This window comes from Somniosus microcephalus, chromosome 5 (assembly GCF_052327205.1).
Source record: "Somniosus microcephalus isolate GS21.2 chromosome 5, FLI_Smic_1.0, whole genome shotgun sequence".
NCBI classification, from domain to species: domain Eukaryota; kingdom Metazoa; phylum Chordata; class Chondrichthyes; order Squaliformes; family Somniosidae; genus Somniosus; species Somniosus microcephalus.
Window position 1 is genome coordinate 88,903,369 of NC_140991.1, and position 25,667 is coordinate 88,929,035.

The window sequence follows — 25,667 nt, forward strand, 5'->3', positions numbered from 1 at the left end:
TTCAGCACACGGACTACAGCGGTTAGAACATAAGAACATAAGAAATAGGAGCAGGAGTAGGCCAATCGGCCCCTCGAGCCTGCTCCGCCATTCAATAAGATCATGGCTGATCTGATCCTAACCGCCAATCCACTATCACAGAACCATCTCCTGAATCTAACAGAATTAGACACACGAAATAGGAGCAGGATCAGGCTACATGGCCCCTGGGCCCGCTCCGCTACCCACAGGGCCATGACCGATCCGAACCTAGACTCATGTCCAAATTCCTGCCCGCTCCCCATAACCCTTAATTCCCTTTACTTCTAGGAAACTGTCTATTTCTGTTTTAAATTTATGTAATGATGTAGCTTCTACAGCTTTTTGGGGCAGCATATTCCATGGACCTACCACCCTCTGAGTGAAGTAGTTCCTCCTCATCTCAGTTTTGAAAGAGCAGCCCCTTATTCTAAGACTATGCCCCCTAGTTCTAGTTTCACCCATCATCGGGAACATCCTCCCCGCATCCACCCGATCCAACCCCTTCACAATCTTATATGTTTCAATAAGATCGCCTCTCATTCTTCTGAACTCCAATGAGTAGAGTCCCAATCTACTCAACCTCTCCTCATATGTCCATCCCCTCATCCCCGGGATTAACCAAGTGAACCTTCTTTGTACTGACTCGAGAGCAAGTATGTCCTTTCTTAAGTATGGACACCAAAACTCTACGCAGTATTCCAGGTGCAGTTTCACCAATACCTTGTACAACTGAAGCAATACCTCCCTATTTTTATATTCTATCCCCCTAGCAATGAAAGCCAACATTCCATTGGCCTTCTTAATCATTTGCTGCACCTGCATACTAACCTTTTGAGTTTCGTGCACCAGGACCCCCAGATCCCTTTGTACTTCAGTACTTTCCAGTTTCTTGCCATTAAGATAATAACTTGCTCTACGATTTTCCCTGCCAAAGTGCATAACCTCACATTTTCCAGTATTGTATTCCATCTGCCAAATCTCTGCCCACTTACTTAGCCTGTCGATGTCCCCTTGCAGGTTTTTTATGTCCTCCTCACTCACTACTTTCCCTCCCATCTTAGTATCATCTGCAAACTTTGATATGTTACACTCGGTCCCCTCCTCCAAATCGTTAATATAGATTGTAAAGAGTTGGGGACCCAGCACTGACCCCTGCGGAACACCACTAGTTACTGATTGCCAGTCTGAGAATGAACCATTTATCCCAACTCTCTGCCTTCTGTTAGATAGCCAATCCTCTATCCATGCCAGAATATTACCCCCAATCCCGTGATTTTTTATCTTAAGCAATAATCTTTTGTGTGGCACCTTGTCAAATGCCTTTTGGAAGTCTAAATACACTACGTCCACTGGTTCCCCTTTATCCACCCTATATGTTACTTCCTCAAAGAACTCCAGCAAATTTGTCAAACATGACTTCCCCTTCATAAAACCATGCTGACTTTGTCCTATTAAATTATGATTATCCAAATGTCCTGTTACTGTCTCCTTAATAATGGACTCCAAAATTTTACCTACCACAGATGTTAGGTTAACCGGTCTATAGTTTCCAGCCTTCTGTCTACTGCCCTTTTTAAATAAGGGTGTTACATTAGCAGTTTTCCAGTCTGCCGGGACCTTTGCTGAGTCCAGGGAGTTTTGGAAAATTATTACCAATGCATCCACAATCCCTACCGCCACTTCCCTCAAGACCCTAGGATGTAAGCCATCCGGTCCAGGTGATTTATCCGCCTTGAGTCCCATTATTTTACCGAGTACCACTTCCTTAGTGATTTTGATCATGTTTAGCTCCTCCCCCCCTTTAGCCCCCTGTTTGTCCAGTGTTGGGATATTCTTAGTGTCTTCTACTGTAAAGACTGATATAAAATATTCATTCAGTGTTTTTGCCATCTCCATATTTCCCACCATTAATTTCCCGGTCTCATCCTCTAAGGGCCCAACATTTACTTTAGCCACCCTTTTTCTTTTTATATAACTATAAAAACTCTTACTATCTGTTTTTATATTTTTTGCTAATTTACTTTCATAATCTATCTTCCCTTTCTTGATCAATCTTTTTGTTATTTTTTGCTGTCTTTTAACGTTTTCCCAATCCTCTATCCTCCCACTAGATTTGGCTACCTTATATGCCCTTGTTTTTAGTCGAATACTATCCTTAATTTCTTTACTTAGCAACGGATGGCTGTCTTTTCTTTTACACCCTTTTCTTCTCAGTGGAATATATATTTTTTGGAAGTTGTAAAATAACTCCTTAAATGTACACCACTGATCATGTATCGTCTTACCCTTTAATCTATTTTCCCAATCCACTCTACTCAATTCCGCTCTCATACCTTCATAGTCTCCTTTATTCAAGCTTAGCACGCTTGTTTGAGATCCAACCTTCTCACCCTCTAATTGAATATGGAATTCAACCATGTTATGGTCACTCATTCCAAGGGGATCCTTTACTAGGACATTTTAATTAATCCTGTCTCGTTACACAGGACCAGATCTAAGGTTGCTTGCCCCCTGCTCGGTTCAGTTACATACTGCTCAGGAAACCCATCCCTAATACACTCAATGAACTCATCCTCAAGGCAGCCCTGCCCAATTTGATTTGTCCAATTAATATGATAGTTAAAATCCCCCATAATTATAGATGTTCCCTTATTACAAGCCTCAGCTATTTCCTGATTGATACTCCGTCCAACAGAGTTGCAACTGTTCGGAGGCCTATAGACTACGCCCACTAGTGTTTTTTTCCCCTTATTATTCCTTACCTCCACCCAAACTGTTTCATTATCCTGATCTTTTGACCCAATATCATTTCTCTGTATTACAGTGATTCCTTCCTTTATTAACATAGCCACCCCACCTCCCCTTCCTTCCTGCCTGTCCTTCCTGATCGTTAAATAACCTGGTATGTTTAATTCCCAGGCATTGTCACCCTGCAGCCATGTTTCTGTAATGGCCACAAGATCATACCCATATGTAGTTATTTGTGCCATTAACTCATCTATTTTGTTACGAATGCTACGTGCATTCAGATAGAGAACTTTCAAAGATGTTTTGTGACACTTAGTTCCTGCTTTTGCCCTTTTTATTACTTTACCTTTTACTCCATACCTTCTGCCCCTTCCTGACACGCTCTGGTTTTTAATTTCCCCACTGCTACCTAAGTCTATGACCTTCTCTGTTGTCATTTTTATTATTTGCTCTCTAGGAACCTCCCCCGCACTAGTTAGTTTAAAGCCCTCTCTGCAGCCCTAGTTATATGATCCGCCAGGACTCTAGTCCCAGCACTGGCCAAGTGAAGCCCGTCCCAACAGAACAGCTCCCTCCTGCCCCAGTACTGGTGCCAGTGTCCCAGGAAGCAAAACCCATTTCTCCCACACCAGTCTTTGAGCCACGCATTTAACGCTCTAATTTTATTTGTCCTAGCCAAATTCGCTCGTGGCTCAGGTAATAATCCAGAGATTATTACCCTTGTGGTTCTGCTTTTTAATTTGGCCCCTAGCTGCTCAAACTCCCTCAGCAGAACCTCCTTCCTTGTCCTATCTATGTCGTTGGTACCAACATGGACCACGACAACTGGATCCTCCCCCTCCCACTCCAAGTTTCTCTCCAGTCCAGAGGAGATGTCCTTAATCCTGGCACCAGGCAGGCAACACAGCCTTTGGGACTCTCGCTCGCGGCTGCAAAGAACTCTATCTATCCCCCTAACGATACTATCCCCTACCACTACAACATTTCTTTTAACTCCCCCCACTTGAATGGCCCCCTGCTCCACGGTGCTGTGGCCAGGTTGCTCATCCTCCCCGCAGTCCCTGTTCCCATCCTCACAGGGAGTAAGAGCCTCGAACCTGTTGGACAAGTGCAAGGGCTGCGGCTCCTCCAACACTACCTCCTGGATCCCCGTACCTGCCTCACTTCTAGTCACACCATCCTGACCCTGGCCACGGACTACATCTGAATTAATTAATCTAATTGGTGTGACTACCTCCTGATACACAGAGTCCAGGTAACTCTCCCCCTCCCTGATGTGTCTCAGTGTTTGAAGCTCGGACTCCAGCTCTTCAACACGGAGCCGGAATTCCTCGAGCAGCCAACACTTACTGCAAATGTGATCACCACCAGCTCCCACATATTGCAGCAGCAACACATCACCTGATCTCCCATTCTATGTAATTAATTAAATTTATTAATATTATTCTTAAATACCCTCTGCCCCTATTCTAGATGGTGAATATCACACCTTAGAAACTATAAACCAAAGAGATTTAAGCTTCAAAAGGGAGAAATACTCACCAACCAATCACTTACCCGCTTTCTGGTGACGTCACACTTGGATTACTTTTTACCTCTCTCCTTCCCTCCGAGTTCCCAGACTGGAGACTGGTCTCTGAGGCCTTACCTGGTCTCTGGGACTTTTATAGCCCCGCTGCTGCCGCTGAATTCCCGCCGACGCTGTGAGGCCTTACCTGGGTCTCTGGGACTTTTATAGCCCCGCTGCTGCCGCTGAATTCCCGCCGACGCTGTGAGACCTTACCTGGTCTCTGGGACTTCTTTAGCCCCACTGCTGCCGCTGAATTCCCGCCGGCACACTGAGGCCTTACCTGGTCTCTGGGACTTTTATAGCCCCGCTGCTGCCGCTGAATTCCCGCTGGCACACTGAGGCCTTACCTGGGTCTCTGGGACTTTTATAGCCCCGCTGCTGCCGCTGAGTTCCCGCCGACGCTGTGAGGCCTTACCTGGTCTCTGGGGCTTTTATAGCCCCGCTGCTGACGCTGAATTCCCGCCGACGCTGTGAGACCTTACCTGGTCTCTGGGACTTTTATAGCCCCGCTGCTGCCGCTGAATTCCTGCCGACGCTGTGAGACCTTACCTGGTCTCTGGGACTTTTATAGCCCCGCTGCTGCCGCTGAAACACCCGCCGACGCACTGAGGCCTTACCTGGGTCTCTGGGACTTTTATAGCCCCGCTGCTGCCGCTGAAACACCCGCCGACGCACTCAAGAACGTGGCTCACCACCACCTTCTCAAGGGCAATTAGGGATGGGCAATAAATGCTGGCCTTGCCAACACCGCCCACATCCCATAAATGAATAAAAATAAGAATTAGATCATAGCTGATCTGTACCTCAACTCCATTTACCTTCCTTTGACCTATAAATTTCCCGGTGCAGCGTCGGCTGTTATGGCTGGTTTTGTTGAAAAAATGGTGGTCGCCTCGCTTTCACCCACTTCCGGAGCGGGACGCAATGGCCACCTTTTTGGTGAGGGCCATAGCACTGCCGTTGACAGCGCTAGCCTCTCAAATTTAAATAAGCAGATGGTGACATCAGTTGGCGTGCAACGTTTGACTTGACATCACGACTGCTATTTTGGATGTTCTAGCTCTCCATAGCAGTGTGTCCTGAATACATACAGAAAAACGTGCGTGAAGCAGCCCTGCAGTGATCCTGTCGGCGCTCCTTAAAGGCACACACACATCTTTCAGGTAAGTTTGGATTTTTAAATTATTGAAGTAGTGACTTGGTGCACTAAATAGATTTTTAAAGCTGTTAAAGTGTGCAGGGAGTGCTGCTGGATGCTTTCAAGGCTTTGGATGGTAAAGGAAGGCCTCTGAGAAGACAGAAAATGCTGGAAATACTCAGCAGGTCAGGTAGCATCCGTGGAGAGAGAAACAGAATTAACTTTTCAGGCTGAGATGCTGCCTGATCTGCTGAGTATTTCCAGCATTTTCTGGTTTTATTTCAGATTTCCAGCCTCTGCAGTATTTTGCCTCTGAGGAGACCACTTGCTCACCATCCTGGGGGGCACATGGAGATGAAGCAGAGGGAGCAAATTAGATAAGCTGCTCACAGAGGGAAGAGGAAGACGCAGAAGAAGAAGACGCAGAATAGAAAGATGCAGAAGAGGAATATGCCGAAAAGGAATATGCAGAAGAGGAGGAAGTGGAAGGAAGGATGCAACTCAGACAGCCACTTTCTGGCCGGGATATCCGGGATGGAACCATTAACCAGTGACGACAACCCCAATTCCCCTATCAACATTAGTCCCACATCTTACCTTCCCTCTGTTACTGACCATCACAGCGTCCTCTTGGCCACAATGCTGAAATAAAAGCCACCACAAAGCAAACTTTCCAATCCAACTTTATCCGTATATGCATCCAATATGACATCAAGAAATCAACTAATCACACTTTTGCAATCTCTTAGTGACTGTCTTGTGTGTGCCTTTGCCTATCCTCGTGATGTCACGCAGTGCTACCCCAGTGGCTGCAGCATGGCTGGTGGATTGCAGCTGACTTTCAGTGGGGGACACTGCACATGGCCTTGCAGTATGACTTCGAGGAGCTGGTGGCTGGGAGTGTGAAATTGAGTGACAATGTTTCTTCTTCTTCACTCTCCTCTCCCTCTTCTTGGTCACCCACTGGCTGGGCAGGCTAGATTTTTTTTGGGTGTGTGAAATGAGGAAAGCACAAATGTAGGGCTGTGTTGAAGGGGGGGGGGTAAAGCAAGAGCTGCATGATTACACCATGTGCACCTTGTAAATCAGAAAAGATTGGGGATGAGGAGGAAGTGGGATGTGAGAAGAAGGATAACATATGAGGATGCCAGCATGTTGTATTCTTTCAGCCCCGCCACTGGCTAAGGGCTCAGCCATGCCCCTACCAAGAATGGCCAGCACCCTCTCCTCCAAGGGGGTGAGTTGAAGCTAGGAATGTGAGATGTGGGAGTCATGCAATGAGCAGTGTGAGAGGCTAATGGTGTAGTTGGTAGGAGATGGCTTTTGATGATGCAGTCACTGACCTTGACCACTGGTCTGAGGTCATGAAACTTCTTTGGGCACTGGAGCCAGGTCATGGGGGGGCGACACTGCTGGCAGTGATGGCCTCGGGGATCTGGTTCCACATCCTTATGGTCCCCTGTGGGTAGAGGACCTCTCTTACAGTGTTGACCCCCTGCACAAAACTGAAGTACTGCTTGCGAGACCCTGGGTTGTTGAGCCATTTGTATTAGTGCTGAAGCACTTTTCCCATTTTTTTACTTTCAGAAGGCTGTCAGCTTTAAGAGCTGAAGACTGCCATTTTGGAGTTATTTTTAATAGGTTTTTTTCAGCAGGCCATTGAGCTCTAAAGGCTGAAGGCTGCCTATTTTTAAATCATTTGTATTTTTTTTCATTTTAGAAGGCAGTTCCCTTTTAAGGGCTCAAAACTGCTTTCTAAAATGACGGACTAGCTTTAAGACAATGTACCCTTGCTTCAGGGACGCTATGCCATGCTACATTGGGCCTCCTGCTGAGAGTACCTTGCACGGTAGGTTCTGCGCTCCAATCACTTAAATCAGCAGGCAGCACCAAAATAGCATTGCTGCCTGCACTCTTTTTATGGGCAGAAGTTAACCTCGCCCCGCAGTGGCACCAGCCGTTTTCCCGCGCTATCGGATTTCTAGGCCTTTGTTCCATATCCCATGATGCCCTTACGTAACAAAAATCTATCGATCTCTGTCTTGAAAATTTCAATTGACCCAGCATCCATAACCTTCTTGAGGAGTGAGTTCCAGATTTCCACTATCCATTGTGTGGAAAAGGTGCTTCCTGATTTCACTCCTACATAGCCTAGCTCTAATTTTAAGATTGTGCTGCCTAGTTCTGGATCTCCCCACCTGAGGAAATAGTTTCATTTTACGCTATCAAATCCCTTAATCATTTTAAATACCTTGATTAGATCGCTCCTCAATCTTCTAATCTCAAGGAAATATAAGCCAAGTTTATGCAACCTGTCCTCATCATTTAACCCCTGGTATCATTCTGATGAATCTGCACTATGCCCTACAAAAGAAAGTCATAAAGCTAACCATACTCCAGTCCCTCCACTTTAGCTCAAATGGTTGTATTATGAGGACATGGCTATCTCTATACTTCAGCAGATGTTCATTCTAATTGCAATTACTCGCGATCATGATAATTTAGGGGCAGAAAAAAAAGCAGAAAGAAAATTAAATTCATTCCCAAATGCCATATTTACATAAGCATGAAATGTTCCTGAGCCAGAAGAATTTATTGACAATATGCTAGAGAAGATCAAAAGATTGATATGCAGAGATATCACAGGTGAGTTGGAGCCACTTGAAGTGCTTTCTGGCATTCTTTGCCATGTTCAATTGATGAGGACAAGCTTGCTTGCAATTGTGTAATTAAAAAAAAAAATTTTTTTTAGAAAATGCTGGAAATACGCAACAGGTCAGGCAGCATCTGTGGAGAGAGAAACAGAGTTAACGTTTCAGGTCGATGACCTTTCATATCTGCACAGTCTTCCACTGGTAACCTGAAGGTTTGCCAAGTTCACACACAGTTTAAATTTAATTTATGCCATGATCTCATTGACTGGCAAAACGGGGAGGGGGAGTGCATTCTATGACAATGAAGCGGCGATTGTGGCAGGGCCAAAGGCAATGGCTTTGGGGTTTTTTAAACATTGAGCTGGGGGAAGTTATGAATCCAAGGCTTGGTTCTGAACAAGTAATTTGACAACATGCAGGTAATCAATGGGTCAAGAGAAGCGATGGAGAGTTAGAGCTGTTGTCTTCAGCATACATGTGGAAGTTGACCCCATGCCAGGGGTTCATGTCATGGAGGGTCAGCATGTAGATAAGAAAGAGGAAGGGGCCAAGCATAGATCTGCCAGGAATTCCAGAGGTGATGCTGTGGAGGAGTGAAAAGAAGCCATTGCTGGGGATGCAGTGGCCAGGTCAGATAGAAAGAAAGAAAGACTTGCATTTATATAGTGCCTCTCATATCCCCAGGATGTCCCAAAGCACTTTACAACCAATGAGGGACTTTTGAAGTGTAGTAACTGTTGTAATGTGGGAAACGCGGCAGCCAATTTGTACACAGCAAGTTCCCACAAACAGCAATGAGATAATGACCAAATAATCTGGTTTAGTGATGTTGGTTGAGGGATAAATATTGGCCAGGACACTGGAGAGAACTTGTTAAGTATTACTTCTTTGTACTAGATGTAAAGTGCTTAATAAATCTGTTATACTTACACACTGTATACCTGTACCAAGAGTGGTTTGTTATAGTCATGGACAATTTAAATATAAATGACTGCTCAGTACAATATTTAAGATAGAAAACATAGATCAAACGTTCTCACTTGGTCCAAGTTAACACTTTGTATTTATCATTATTTTAGAGGATCTTTTATTTTTCCAAAAGTAACCCAATATATAGTGCCTGAGTCCATTTTGTCATTTCAAAATTATCCCCAAATCCAAACAGCAGTATTGTTGGACTGACCGGTTTTGTCAATGTTCAATTTCATTTCTATCAATTTATCTTATCAATTCCAATTTCAGAAACAAGTAATTCCCAGGCTAGATGGTTTACACGGTGTTTTAACATTAGAGACAGAAGTGCTGCAATTAGTTTACAAAGTAACTTCCATATAACAAAAGAAAGAAGAGAATCCATTGTGACTCTGGTTAGAGCCCAAGAGGTTAATTTATCAAATCATAATTTTCCTTCTATTACTGTGGGGAAATATTAACTTAAAATTAAGAAACTTAAATTTAATAATGTCCAGTATCTTTAAATTTCATTCAGTAATACTGAAGTTGTTGCTTGGTGAACTTAAACAGCTGTCAGTGGAAAGGGTTAACTCCTTTGCAGGTTTTTAAGAAGGTGGAGCAAAACATTGTCAGGCGCACGCAATTGCGTCACTTCACGGAAATTTAAAAAAAACTTCCCCGATCGAAAAAGACAGTTATGTTTTCACAATTTAATAGGTTTGTTACCTTTAATAATTCCAATTTAATTCAGATCAATATTTTATTAACTAAACACGAATAGAACATAAAACAAAACAAAATAGCACATGCTTGCAGAAAGCAGTAAATTACATCATATTTCTTATTGTCCTTTCTTCAGATGTCTATCTAAATGACTGTAAAAACATTGAATACAACTGGAGAAAAATTAGTTTTTCACATTTAAACAAATCAAATCAAACTGCTTTGGAAAATTTTACCATAGCACCCACAACTCCAAGGTTAAATCTTAAACTGGAACTTAATCTTTTGTTAAACAAACTTTTTGTTTTCTCAGTTTTTCCACACCAGCTTAACTTAAATTGTAGTTCAAAGTTTTTTTTCAATTCTGGGCGCACAACCTTATTCGTACATTCTTAAAACTTTCAAAATCCAAGACAAGGCAAAAGGGTTAAACACTTTTTGTAACACAGAGAAATGGGTGGAGCTAAAACACACACAACAGACACTTTGGGCTCGATCTTACCAGGCCTGAGGAGGCGGGTTTGGAGGCGTGAGTTGTCAAACTCGCAAAAAATGGCGGGTGGGTCCGATCCCGCCTCTGAGCAATTTTCCCACATTCGTGGTTTCAGACCCCGTTTCCATCCCGCTTCCAAGAGGCGGGATAGGCCCTTAAGGCCCTTAACAACCAGTTAATTTATTGCCTCTATAATCCCATTTTGAGAGGCCTTTCTGATTTTAACATTTCCCCCATCCTGCACACCTCCTCTGGAACACGCCAGTTAATCCTGGCGGCCTCACAAGTGGATTGCTTACTAACAGCTGCAGCTCCACCATTAAAAAGGAGTTTTCACCAATGATCATTTGTAGGTGGCAGAACTTTGTTGTCTCAGGTCTGGGGGAACTTTTAGCAGGCCTACTCATTGTTGTGGAAGTTTGGAGCCTGACACCCATCTCCAGTGTGACCTCCTGGGAAACCCCTCTCCCCACCTTGACTGAGCGTTTCCTCAACTGAGGTATATGCCAGAAGCATGGGAACCATTTATTTCCTTTCCTCCTGGACGTCAGATTCGGACGAAGACCAGCCGCGGCAGCAGCAGAACCCTGACCAACAGCACCACCAACACCAGGAGGAACAACAGGAGCAGCAAGCTGCTGCTCACCCACCTGAAGCTGCACAGGCCAGAAGGCACCAGCGCACGACCACATTGCTGCCCGGGATGCAAGGGACGCACTCATGTTGGCCAGATTTGCTTAGCCTGCACAATCAAACACTTTTGCCTCGCACCTTCCTACCAGAGCATCGACAATGGACAAGAACCTACAGATTCCTATCACTCTGACCACCATACTGACAATTGCAAGTCGCCCTAAGCCTTCAATGTGGAAGTCCCATTTGCAAAATGACACAGGCCACAACTTCAACAGTTTGCCATCAAATCTGTTTATTATAACAATTCAAGGATGGCTTGTCAAAAATTAATACAACAGAACACCCAAGTGACTACTTGTGCTTTATCTTCCTCTTACGCGTGCTCTTACGTGGTGCTTCCCCTGTGGCTTCAGCAGATGTGGAGGCCTCTTGCTCACTTTCTTGCTGCTCCTGTCTCGACACCTTTGACGGGCGTCCTCTGGGGTTGCGAACCTGTGAGGGCTCGGCAACAGTCCGCTGCTCCTGCGGCTGTGCAGGGGCTGAGACGCCCATCTCAGTTGGGTGAGGACTCTGGTGGGGCTCTGACCAAGGGCTTTGCAGCGGCATGGTCGTGTGAGCGCTTGGAGAGGAGCCCCCACTTGTTGTCTGGCACCAACACCCCTCTCATGGGTGAGCCCAACTTCAGAGCTAGCAAGTGGCTTGACAGCACCTTGCTGCACTTCAGTGGGGCCATGAGGATCCGTTTCTGCTCCAGAGGACTTCCATGAAGGTCTGGTTTCTATGCTCAATAGCTGACAATTTCTCCTCAAGAGATGTCAGTCTATTTTCAACAATGACCATGTTTTCAATACCCTGGCGACTAAGCTCCTCCATGGCCGTAGCCATCCTCTCCTCTATGGTAGCCAGCCTTACCACGGAGGTAGCCATCCTTTCCACGGAGGTTGCCATCCTTTCCGTGGTGATGCGTTCATGTGCCAATGCCTCCACAAAGGCTCTGCTCATGTTCGCGATGGACTCCTCCATTCGCTGCACACTCGCAGCGTCCCTGGAGACAAAACCTGCCAGAGACTCCTGCACCTGTTCCTGGAGTTCCAGGACCGCTCTCCTTCTGGCTGGACCTGGAGGCACAGAGTCGACATGCAGCTGAGCCGAGCTGGCAGAGTCCTGCGCCCTCCAATGAGGACTCTCCACTGCTGTCCCTGTCTCCACCATCTGCTGATGCTCACTTGTGATCTGTGATACACCAGGTGGCAACACTACTCTATCTCACGAAGGTCCCACTGAGGTGTGAGTGTCTGCGCTGGTGCTGGGTGCGCTGAATTCTGCTGACGCTGCGCCCTCAGAGGTTGCAGCTTCCTCTGAGGAGTCTTGAGGCTCAGGCTGTTCCTCCTGGACAGTGGGGATGGGGGCACTTGATGGTCCTGTGGGGGAGTAAAGGAAAGAGTTAGAGATGTGAGGTAAAAGTTGCATGCACATTGAATTATGCAGATGATCATAAGTCAATTTGTTAGAGCATCAGAATCATTATCAGTCACTCATGCAATGTCAATGAGAGAGATGCTAAACTATTCTGTCACCAGCTTGCTGTGAAATGCCCGTCTGTCCATCCCCCACTTGCGAATCATCCTCCACTCCGGCAATCTACAGGGCCGTCTCCTCCGAAGTGGTGAGCTGGGCTACTGAGGGTGGCCCTCCTCCTCGCTCTTTCCGTCTTATTGTGGGCTCCCTTTCCTACAATGAGGGATACAAGTGGAGTTTGAGTGTGAATGAATGAGTGAGTGGAGAGCATCCATAGCATAGATGCTTAGAAGGAGACAAAGGGCCCTCCCTGTGTGTTGTAAGTTGTTGTCATTGCATCACAGTGATAGGGAGTGTGAGGGCTGCATAGTCGAATAGTTATGTGAATGTGACCATAAAGAGAGAGGGAATGGGTAAGGGTGCAAGGATGTAAGGGTCAAGTGGGATGTGGAGGAAGAGGTTGGCAAAGCAGAGTGCTGGTAATGAGAAGCAATGGGGATCAGATTGAGGGTGATGGGAATGTCATACTCACTTTTCCTGTGCGGAGAAGGTCATGAAACCTCTTCCTGCACTTGCAGCCAGGTTCTGCTGCACATAGAAATTGCGTTTACCTCTTGCGCCACTTGCAGCCACACAGCATTAGTCTGCTGGGGATGCTTTTTCCTCCCTGAGGAAGGGAAGAGCACCTCCTTATTTGCTCTTGCTCCCTCCACTTGGAGCTTGGAGGGAGGCCTCATTGAATCTTGGAGCACACTTTGGTCTACTGGTGGACATAATTGCTGAAGGAAGCGCTCAGAACAATGGGCATAAAGTTTAAAGGCTGAAAAAGAAGCAAGGCTGCTTGCAGGCCTTAAATCCAGCAGCATTGATGATGTCATCAGAAGCGACTTTCTGTATGAAAAGGCTCATTGGGCCAGGGGTTTCCACACGCTGGAAATCAAGTGCCCAATTAGGGCAAAATCGCACTTTTGTTCCACTTCACATCGGAGTCGGGATCCTGACATGACGACCACCTGACATGCCCCAGCCCGCCCCCAATGGCAAAATTGAGCCCTTTTTGTTTTAAAGATAGACTTTCAGCAAAAAAGAATTCTGTAACTTCTTAAACATTCATAGTCAGGAAAACTTCCACACTTTAACACCCACTTTCACACAAACTGAAATTCCAGCATTTTTTGTTTTCTCAGTTTTTCCACACCAGCTTAACTTAAATTGCAGTTCAAAGTTTTTTTTTCAATTCTGGGCACACAATCTTATTTGCACATTCTTAAAACTTCCAAAATCCAAGACAAGGCAAAAGGGTTAAATGCTTTTTTTAACACAGAGAAGTGGGTGGAGCTAAAACACACACAACAGACACTTTTTGTTTTAAAGACAGACTTTCAGAGAAAAGGATTACTGTAACTTCTTGAACATTCATAGTCAGGAAAACTTCCACACTTTAACACACACTTTCACACAAACTGAAATTCCAGCATTTTTTTTAAGGTTCCTTTCACTCAGCAATCTTGTGTTTTATTTGTCTCAGCACAGACGTTAATAGCTTCCATGTCGGCAAAACTTTATGTTTCTCGCTCTTTTTCCTTTTTTTAAATTGGCATCTCAGCAGCTTTCCCTGGCTTTCCAAATAACTTTTTTTCCCTTTCTTTGCTGAGTTTTCATATTGGTTAGCCTACAAATTAGATCTTTTGATAGGGTGCCTATCTGATACCTGGCTTCCTCAGGATTCTGCAGTGCGGAGCCTGCCTGAACCGTGTTTACACACTGCTGCTGCATGATTGCAGCAGATGAGGCAACTTGACACTGCAGAAGCTCAATCTGATTTTGTTGATCTAACATTTTATCATCCTGCGTGAGGATAACATCATCATCTCGCTCTGCACAGTACGAAGCTGCATATGCAATCAAAATCATTGCTTTATCTGGCTTCCATTTCTTAGCCTTAACCTGCCTTTCAATGAATGCGACCGCATCCTCAAAAGGTACTCTCGGGAACTTGGTTAGACACTCCATAACTAGTGTCTGTACTTGTGTGTCATCACACTTCTCTAACTTCGCTCTATATTCTTTCCAAAGATCCCCTCTCGGCATCTTGGTGTACTTAAAGAAACACTATCTGTCAGGTAACCTAACTCTCCACCTGGATTCACCGTTGGTCAAACGATAACCCAAGTATCTGCTGCTGCCTTATCCACAATAATACCTGGTTTCAGTTAATAGTCAACGTCCCATCATCTGGGGTGCCAATTGTATGATTGTGAGATCTGTAAGAACCGTAATTTATATTTAAATTGTCCGTGACTATAACAAACCACTTCTGGTAGAGGTATACTGTGTATAAGTATAATAGATTTATTAAGCACCTTACATCTAGTACAAAGAGTAATACTTAACAAGATGATAGTTGCAATCCATTCCTCAAAACCCCAGTAGCGTGCCCACCGGGTGACTGCGGCACGGTCTTTTTTCTCAGTCTTGCTGTGTTCTGTTGACTGAAGTTTTCTCTTCCTCTGGTTTCACGCTTCAGTGTTCAATAACTGTTCATTTATACCTTTTTCTCCCCTGTGCCTACGTGGCCTTCATTAACTGTCTGGTATCTGTTATTTTAGTCACCCTCTTACTCCTCATTTCTTGCATATCAAGCTATCCTTATCTGAGAACAACCTTCACACTACATTCTCACAGATGTCTTTTTGCTGCTTAATCAGCTCATTATTTAGCCAGTTCTGCATTTTTGAGAGGTAGGGAGTGGTGCCTGTCTCCAGCCCCCTACCTTCTTTTGCAACGTTGCTGAATTTCTTGTTCCCCACTATCTCCTTGTTTTCCTAATAGACCATTTTACAGAATTACATCAAGTTGGCATAATTTACCATCATGCTTTGCTTCTCAGCCTTGTGTCTTTTTAACTAAGGTTATACATATTGTAACAGAGGTTTTATGTTTCTAACATACATTATTATATATATCATAGTAATTTAAGAAAAACATTACATTTAAAACATTATCAAATCATACAGGTAAGCTCTATCCTACAAACTCCCCTGCTCTAGATAGAAATGGAATATCTGCAGGGACTGTTCCATGAAGCTGGATGACAGGTGGAATATGGTGTGGTCAAACATCCACAGAAAGCTGCAGAAAGAATGAAGAGGGATAACCCTTAGTCCACAAAGGGTTAAAAGATCTTTATTTAGAATTTATGTCTTGCACAGTTTCATAAGCGACAAGACTTTTGGAATACACGATGTTTTGTAGAGCTTCATAATGCAAAATTGTTAGCTGATGATGTGAATTTTCAATTTGCCTGCAGAGTTTGGATTCAACGAGAACTAAAGTTGAGAAACCGAAGCTGTGATTTATGCCATGGGAATTCTTTTATGTTACAGACAATTGTTTGAGGGCAACAATCAAACTGGAAGTATAACAGATCCCATACCTGGTGAAGTGAAGTGTTAATGTTTGGATATTACTTTTTTATACCAAACATTTTCATTAGTGGTTCAGTAACCAGAGAGATTACATTTGCCTATCCCATAGTCTGTCAATCTACAAACATTAAAAAATAGCATGTCCTAGCCACGATTACTTATTTTCTGAACAAAGGCTTATACACAAACAAAGAACCCCATCCAGGAGAGATGTTTCTCATTAAATATGCTGATAAGCTTGGGCTGTTACATGTATTGGTCATGACTGGCACAGACACAATGGGATTCCTTTAGAGAATAATGCAACATAAAATACAGAAATGCCCCTATATTGTCAGTGTTATCTATTCCTTTTACAGATAAAAGAGCTACCAGATGAATTGGATAATTTGACCAATTTAATCGAACTTGACATATCGAACAATGCACTAAAATCCATTCCAACCAATATTGGAGAAATGAAGAATCTGGAAAGGCTTACAGCTGTGAATAATAATATAAGGCACCTCCCCAAATCCCTGACAGAACTTGCCAATCTCCAATACATCAATTTTAGAGGTGAGATGACTGTATAAATTGCAATGGGGAAAAAAAGGCAAAATTGTGTCAGTAGTGGTGGCTGTGGTGCGTGCATAGAAACATAGAAACATAGAAGATAGGAGCAGGAGTAGGCCATTCAGCCGCTCGAGCCTGCTCCGCCATTCAATGCGATCATGGCTGATCATCCAAATTCAGTACCCTGTCCCTGCTTTCTCCCCATACCCCTTGATCCCTTTAGTCTTAAGAAATATATCCAACTCCTTCTTGAATATATTTAATGAATTGGCCTCAACTGCCTTCTGTGGTAGAGAATTCCACAGGTTCACCACTCTCTGGGTGAAGAAATTCCTCCTCATCTCTGTCCTAAATGGCTTACCACTTATCCTTAGACTGTGACCCCTGGTTCTGGACTCCCCGACCATCGGAAACATCCTTCCTGCAATTAGTCTGTCTAGTCCTGTTAGAATTTTATAAGTTTCAATGAGATCCCCTCTCATTCTTCTAAACTCCAGCGGGTACAAGCCCAATCGACCCAATCTCTCCTCATACGTCATTCCTGCCATCCCAGGTATCAGCCTGGTGAATCTTCGTTGAACTCCTTCCATGGCAAGAACATCCTTCCACAGATAAGGCGAGCAAAACTGCACACAATACTCCAGGTGTGGTCTCACCAAGGCCCTGTACAGATGGCAGTGTGGTCCATGCAGTTGAACTGTGATTGATTTCTTTTGGAAACAATGGGGGAGAAATTGGGTGAGTAGCGCCACCTGTTAGCGCCTAAAGAGGCAGTCAGTGGCTGTAGCGCCACTGGCTGCGTCTCCCGCGATATTCAGTAGGGGCGCTAATGGTGGCGTTAGGCATTTGCACTGCGCCGCCACCGATGATGTCATCGGTGTGCGCAGCGCCCCATTCGTGCCCCGTTCGCGATATTTGGTAGCGAACGCCGCAGTTGCGCCGCTCACTACCCGCGCCCGGTTCACGGGGCCTTACTGTGCCGGCAGCGGCGCAAGTTAAGGTGGAGGTGCGGGGCGGCCGCCAGCACCTCCGTCCCCGACCTCCTAACCACCCCCCCGCGGCAATGTCGGCTGTTTCCCGAGAGCCCAGCACTTCTCCTTGGTGCCGGGCTCATTTGCCGGCTCTCGCGAGCGGGGATCGCGCTGTTGCAGGCACCTCCCCCTTTACAGTGGGAGAGAGGCCTGCAGTACCGCAGCGTGCCACACGCTGCGGCACGTTGCGCTGCGCTATTCAATTTCAGCGCCCTAAGAGGGACGCGGAGCGCCTCGAGCCTCGCCCCGTGTCCCTCGAGGAGCAATGAAACTGAATATCTGACGATCGCTAAAGCCTCGAACGCTGCGCTAAATCCTGCGCTCAGGCGACTTTTGCGCCCCAACCCAATTTCTAGGCCAATATCTGTTTGGTCATATTTGCAAGTTTATTGAAGTACACAGTTGGTTACTGGGAAATAATATGGTCAATATATATAACATGGTCTGCATTTTGCTGCAAGGCAGTAACACATAGAAGGCTCAGATATAAGGACTGATTCTCTTCATCTGTCAGGTGGTGCAATGCTGAAGTACAGCTGAGTAGACCTGAACTCACCCGTATTTCCAGGTTCAGGAGATTTACATTTGGGGTATGTACTGAGTGTGTCTAGCACCTGGGATTAGGTGCACATCCAATAGAAAGAAGATCATTGCTGTTTGTGATACTGGTTGCACTGTTCAGCTGAAGATAAGTCTGACAGCAGTTTGTGGAGAAGAAAGGCCACTGTCTTAATGAGGAGACAATAGAAATCTTGCTGCAGCAAGTGCAGCTCTGGAGGGAACTCCTCCTTCCATGAGATGCACATCAGGTCAGCAAGATGGTGAAGACCAGCTCAGCAGGGGGTTGAAGACTTCATAAATGCCAGCAGCACTGTACAGAGGATGTGGTTGCAATAAATCCAATGACTTCACCAGGAGGATCAAGATAGGAGCTTGCAACATTAGCTCATATTTATACACTGCACCAACTATTACTATAACAAACTGTTCTTTTCTGCATTCCTTCACTTTGTCTCCATATTCACCTAAGTGCCTATTATTTGGCACTGTGGACTTTCCAACATCACCCTTGGCCAGCACTGCGTCCTTCAGTAGACAACCCATTGCAAATTCATTCCATAACCAATATCTGCATGCTGCATGTTTCTGGCTTTGCAATACCTATGAAGAGTGTGGTGTATGTAACCGTTCCACCTTTAAGAGAACTATTTTAAGAGATGCACTACTTTATCTTGGCTGCTGTATACTGTAATACCGGTGGTGACCACACCGGTATATAAGTGCTGTGTAATGATTTATTGGGCAGTTCAGCCTGACCTCCGACTAGTAAAGACCTGTTGAATTTACTCTTGTGGTCTGTGTGCAGTGATTCTTATTAACAATAACTAGAACACACAGACTTAACAGTGGCGACGATGACGATCTTACCCTGTGGCAGAGGTATATCCAAGGCAGTTTAACGGGCGTCGAGAAGAGGCATCCGCCCTCATCATCCTGCTGAGAAAAGACTCGGGTCTGAAGAGCAAGGAAGAATCCTGACACGAAGCCTTCCATCAGCAACAGGCAGTGATCATCCCTTCTATCACGGTGGTGGGTAAGCCGATCAGCGACGAGCAGCAAGTCGGCCACGTTGGCTGTGAAGTAGGGGAGGGAAAAACGAAGGATATAAGGGCGGAGAACTCGACCACGGCCGGGGAAAAGAGCCGGACAGAAGTCGGGGCCAGAGGCGCTGAGACTGGGGCAGCGTAAGGCACGGGAGCCGCGGTGAATGCAAACGCAGCCGGTGTAAAAGACCGGGCTGCAAGCGGGCTGGGAGACGCAACAGCGTCGAGAGAGAGCTCGACCGCGACTGGGGAAAAAGGCCGGGCAGCTACCGAGGCCGCGAGGCGCGGGATAAAATTTTAAAAAAACGCAGAGAACTCAGCCGCAGCCGGGGGGGAAGGACCGGACTGCAAGAGGGGCTGAGAGGCACGATTTGAGAACCGCTGGGGAGGGCGAACGCAGCAATACAGCAATCGCCATTACAGCCAGCGGGGGAGAAAGGCAAACGCGGGAAGCCGCCATTTTCGTAGGCGGGGGAAGAAGACAAGCGCGGGAAACAGCCATTTTGAAAAAAAAATAAAAGAAAAATTTCTTTTTGTTTCTCAAGAAGATTGCGAGGATGCCTAAGCGTGGTAACATCAATGATTTCGATCCCGATGTTGAAGATTGGGCCACGTATGTAGAACACATAGAGATTTATTGTAAGGCAAATAAAATATCAGATGAAGATAAAGCACGAACCTTACTAAACTCAATGGGTGCGAAGACATACGGGCTATTGAAGCATCTTCTATCACCAGCTAAACCGGCGGATCAGGCTTTCGCTAATATTGTTGCTGTCCTGAGAAATCATTTGAACCCCACACCGCTGATGTTAGCGGAACGATTTAAATTTTATGCGAGAACACAACTGAAAGAGGAAAGCAACGCGGAGTATTTAATTGAACTGCATAAGCTAGCGAAATACTGTCAGTTTGGGGAAAGACTGACAGAGGCACTGAGAGACAAATTCGTGTGTGGATTGTCGAAAGAAGGAACACAAAAGCGGCTGCTTGAAGAGAATGATCTTACACTTGATAAGGCTGTCACTATTGCAGCATCGCACGAAGCCACAGCGAGAGGCACTGCGGAAATGCAGCTGAAGGCAGCAGTACTCAGCGTAGATCAAATGGCTTTGGGTACAGCGAAATGTTATCGTTGTGGAAAGACAACACACGATCAGAACCAATGTTGGTTTAAAAATCAAGAATGTAGAAAATGTGGCAAGCTTGGTCACATAGCTAAAGTATGCCGGTCAGGAAAGAAGACCAGCAACAAAAAGTCACCGCAGGAAAAGTGCAGAAAGGTACATAAGGTGGCTGAGAAGAGTTCGGATGAACAGAATTCGGATTCAGACTCCAACAGCAAGGAACTGGGTAGTCTGAGAATTCACAATGTGAGTAAGGAAGCTGACCTACAAACTATCTGGGTCACACTTCAGATAGCAGGAGTCCAAGTGAAGATGGAATTGGACACCGGATCGGCGTTGACGGTCATGAATAAGCAAGATTACAAAAGGTTATTCACACATATTCCCCTACGGGATACGGAGATAGTATTGCAGACATACACGGGGCAAAGAGTATACCCCATCGGAAAGATAAAAGTCAAGGTGGTACACAAGGGCAAAGAACACCAAGGAATGGACTTATATGTACTACCTGAGGGAGGTCCACCACTTCTGGGATGGGAGTGGATCAGGAAAATAAATATGGACTGGCACTCCCTAAAAGCAATAACGGTAGATTCCGGAAAAAAAGATGTCAAACCTGAACGATTGTCCAGAATATTGGATGAGGCTAAAGAGGTGTTCCAACAGGGACTGGGAACACTGAGAGGAATTACGGCAAAAATCAAGATTGCAGAACATGCAAACCCAAAATTTTTCAAAGCCAGACCAGATTAGGTGCACATCCAATAGAAAGAAGATCATTGCTGTTTGTGATACTGGTTGCACTGTTCAGCTGAAGATAAGTCTGACAGCAGTTTGTGGAGAAGAAAGGCCACTGTCTTAATGAGGAGACAATAGAAATCTTGCTGCAGCAAGTGCAGCTCTGGAGGGAACTCCTCCTTCCATGAGATGCACATCAGGTCAGCAAGATGGTGAAGACCAGCTCAGCAGGGGGTTGAAGACTTCATAAATGCCAGCAGCACTGTACAGAGGATGTGGTTGCAATAAATCCAATGACTTCACCAGGAGGATCAAGATAGGAGCTTGCAACATTAGCTCATATTTTTACACTGCACCAACTATTACTATAACAAACTGTTCTTTTCTGCATTCCTTCACTTTGTCTCCATATTCACCTAAGTGCCTATTATTTGGCACTGTGGACTTTCCAACATCACCCTTGGCCAGCACTGCGTCCTTCAGTAGACAACCCATTGCAAATTCATTCCATAACCAATATCTGCATGCTGCATGTTTCTGGCTTTGCAATACCTATGAAGAGTGTGGTGTATGTAACCGTTCCACCTTTAAGAGAACTATTTTAAGAGATGCACTACTTTATCTTGGCTGCTGTATACTGTAATACCGGTGGTGACCACACCGGTATATAAGTGCTGTGTAATGATTTATTGGGCAGTTCAGCCTGACCTCCGACTAGTAAAGACCTGTTGAATTTACTCTTGTGGTCTGTGTGCAGTGATTCTTATTAACAATAACTGGAACACACAGACTTAACAGTGGCGATGATGACGATCTTACCCTGTGGCAGAGGTATATCCAAGGCAGTTTAACGGGCGTCGAGAAGAGGCATCCGCCCTCATCATCCTGCTGAGAAAAGACTCGGGTCTGAAGAGCAAGGAAGAATCCTGACACGAAGCCTTCCATCAGCAACAGGCAGTGATCATCCCTTCTATCACGGTGGTGGGTAAGCCGATCAGCGACGAGCAGCAAGTCGGCCACGTTGGCTGTGAAGTAGGGGAGGGAAAAACGGAGGATATAAGGGCGGAGAACTCGACCACGGCCGGGGAAAAGAGCCGGACAGAAGTCGGGGCCAGAGGCGCTGAGACTGGGGCAGCGTAAGGCACGGGAGCCGCGGTGAATGCAAACGCAGCCGGTGTAAAAGACCGGGCTGCAAGCGGGCTGGGAGACGCAACAGCATCGAGAGAGAGCTCGACCGCGACTGGGGAAAAAGGCCGGGCAGCTACCGAGGCCGCGAGGCGCGGGATAAAATTTAAAAAAAACGCGGAGAACTCAGCCGCAGCCGGGGGGGAAGGACTGCAAGAGGGGCTGAGAGGCACGATTTGAGAACCGCTGGGGAGGGCGAACGCAGCAATACGGCAATTGCCATTACAGCCAGCGGGGGAGAAAGGCAAATGCGGGAAGCCGCCATTTTCGTAGGCGGGGGAAGAAGACAAGCATACCTTATGCGATACGACCTGCTGTGGAAGCTGAGCTGGAAGGGCTAGAACATTCAGGAGTACTGTCTAAGGTGGACTGGAGTGAGTGGGCCACGCCCATTGTTCCCGTCATGAAGCGTTCATCGAGTAACAAGCCAGGGGAACCGGGGAAGGTCCGCATCTGTGGAGACTTCAAGATCACGGTTAATCCGGTGCTTCACACGGTGCAATATCTGCTTCCGCGGATTGAGGATATCTTTGCTTCATTGTCTGGCGGGAAACACTTCACCAAGATAGACCTGGCGCAAGCGTACTTACAGATGGAAGTTGAGGAAGAGTCGCGCCAGTATCTCACAATCAACACGCACAGAGGCTTGTATCGATATAATAGACTGGTTTTTGGAGTGGCTTCGGCTCCAGCAATTTGGCAGAGGGCCATGGAGCAGGTATTACAGGGAATTCCAAGCACTCAATGTTACTTGGACGATATCCTGATTACAGGAGATGACGATGAGGAACACCTTGCAAATTTGAAACTGGTGCTCACCAGATTGAAGGAATATGGACTTCGAGTTAATCGCCAGAAATGTGAGTTCTTTCAGAAACGGATCTCGTACTGTGGTCATGTCATTGACCAGGAGGGGCTGCACAAGTCACCTGACAAGATCGAAGCTGTTGTGAAGGCTCCCGCTCCGGAAAATGTATCCCAGTTGAGGTCGTTCCTAGGGTTGATGAACTATTACCATAAGTTTCTGCCAAATCTATCCACGGTGCTGCACCCGCTGAACGCTCTTTTGCAGAAAGAAGTACCATGGAAGTGGAGCGAGGACTGTAAGAAGGCCTTTCGCAAAAGCAAGGCATTGATCACCTCAGAGGAAGTGTTGGCTCACTTCAACCCAACGCTACCTATTCGTTTAGCTTGTGATGCTTCTCCTTATGGTATTGGAGCAGTACTCTCACACAAGTTGCCAAATGGCTTGGAAAGGCCAGTCGCATTTGCATCCAGATCATTGACCTCCGCTGAGCGCAACTATGCTCAGATAGATAGGGAGGCTCTCAGCCTTGTGTGGGGAGTAAAGAAGTTTAATCATTACCTGCAGGGCCAGAAGTTTACACTGCTGACAGACCACCAGCCGTTGGTATCCATTTTTAACCCTAAGAAGGGTGTTTCGGTGATGACAGCACAGAGGCTCCAGAGATGGTCCCTTTTCCGAGGGGCACATCAATATCAGAAAGAATTCAAAGGTACAAAGCAGCATGGTAATGCTGATGGGCTGTCGCGCCTGCCACTACCTACTGAGGAGGAGGCACCGACGGTTGACCCGGTGGAGTTATTTCACTCGACCATCATCGAATGTTTACCTGTCACCAATGCAAATATTGAAAGGGAGACTAGGAATGACCCGACACTGTCCCGGGTCTCTGAATTGACAGTAAAGGGATGGCCAGCCCATGGTGATCCACTGTTACCGGCATTCTCAGCAAGACGAGAACAGCTGTCCATCTGTCAGGGAACATTGAAGTATGGAACAAGGGTGATTATCCCTCCTAAGTTAAGAGAGAGATAAAAGAACTACATGAAGGTCATCTGGGGGGAGTCAAGATGAAAAGCCTTGCTAGGGCTTATGTGTGGTGGCCGGGTATCGACCAACAGATAGAGGATCTGACGAAAAGCTGCTCAGGGTGCCAAAAAATCCAAAATGCACCTCCAATTGCACCGCTGCATCCATGGGAATGGCCTTCAACCCCATGGCAATGTGTACATATTGACTTTGCTGGTCCATTCATGGATTCCATGTTTTTAATTGCGGTGGACGCACATTCTAAATGGCCAGAAGTGATTAAAATGACTACCACTACCTCGGAGAAGACGATCGCGGTGCTAAGAACGATATTTGCAAGAAATGGATTGCCAGAGCAAATATGTTCAGACAACGGACCACAGTTCGTGTCAGAGGAATTCCAGAAATTCCTGAAGAAGAATGGGGTGAAACATTATACCTCTGCCCCATATCATCCAGCTACGAATGGGCTGGCCGAGAGGTTTGTACAGATGTTCAAAAAGGCAATAAAGGCCATGAGCGAAGATCAGATTCCACTGCAACACAAGGTGGACAATTTCCTACTGGCATATTGAAACGCCACCCATGCAACAACAAACCAAAGTCCTGCCATGATGTTCTATAACAGGAGGTTGCGGTCATAGAGTCATAGAGTCATAGAGTTTTACAGCACAGAAAGAGGCCCTTCGGCCCATCGTGTCTGCGCCGCCCATCCATCCCTGTCCAGTCTAATCCCATTTTCCAGCATTTGGTCCATAGCCTTGTATGCAATGGCATTTCAAGTGCTCATCCAAATGCTTCTTGAATGTTGTGAGGGTTCCTGCCTCTACCACCCTTTCAGGCATTGAATTCCACATTCCAACCACCCTCTGGGTGAAAAAGTTCCTCCTCAAATCCCCCCTAAATCTCTTGCCCCTTACCCTGAATCTATGCCCCCTTGTTATTGACCCCCCTACTAAGGGGAAAAGTTCCTCTTTATCTACCCTATCTATGCCCCTCATCATTTTGTACACCTCAATCAGGTCCCCCCTCAGCCTTCTTTGCTCCAAGGAAAACAACCCCAGCCTGTCCAGCCTCTCTTCATAGCTGAGGCGCTCCATCCCAGGTAACATCCTGGTGAATCTTCTCTGCACCCTCTCCAAAGCAATCACATCCTTCCTATAGTGAGGCGACCAGAACTGCACACAGTACTCCAGCTGTGGCCTCACCAGCGTTTTGTACAGCTCCATCATAACCTCCCTGCTCTTATATTCTATGCCTCGGCTAATGAAGGCAAGTATCCCATATGCCTTTTTAACCACCTTATCTACCTGTTCCGCTGCCTTCAGGGATCTATGTACATGTACACCAAGGTCCCTCTGACCCTCTGTACTTCCTAGGGTCCTACCACTCATTGTGTATTCCCTTGCCTTATTTGTCCGTCCAAAATGCATCACCTCGCACTTTTCAGGGTTAAATTCCATTTGCCACTTTTCCGCCCATCTGACCAACCCGTTTATATCGTCCTGTAGCCTGAGGCTTTCCTCCTCGCAATTTACCACCCCACCAATTTTCGTGTCATCTGCGAACTTACTGATCATACCTTTTACATTCTCATCCAAATCATTTATGTTGATCACAAACAACAAGGGACCCAGCATTGATCCCTGAGGTACCCCACTGGACACAGGCTTCCAGTCACAAAAGCAACCTTCGACCATCACCCTC

General features: G+C 46.0%; 1 protein-coding gene across 1 annotated transcript in view; it reads left to right on the top strand.

Moving 5' to 3' along the window:
- Positions 1-8,544: 8,544 nt before the first annotated feature.
- Positions 8,545-25,667, top strand: part of LOC147117187 (leucine-rich repeat and death domain-containing protein 1-like) — a 71,701-nt gene continuing 54,578 nt past the window's right edge. Inside the window, exons 1-2 of the mRNA XM_085989346.1 lie at positions 8,545-8,550; positions 16,243-16,441. Of these exons, the coding sequence (XP_085845472.1) occupies positions 8,545-8,550; positions 16,243-16,441 (205 nt within the window). The remainder of the gene's footprint in view (positions 8,551-16,242; positions 16,442-25,667) is intronic.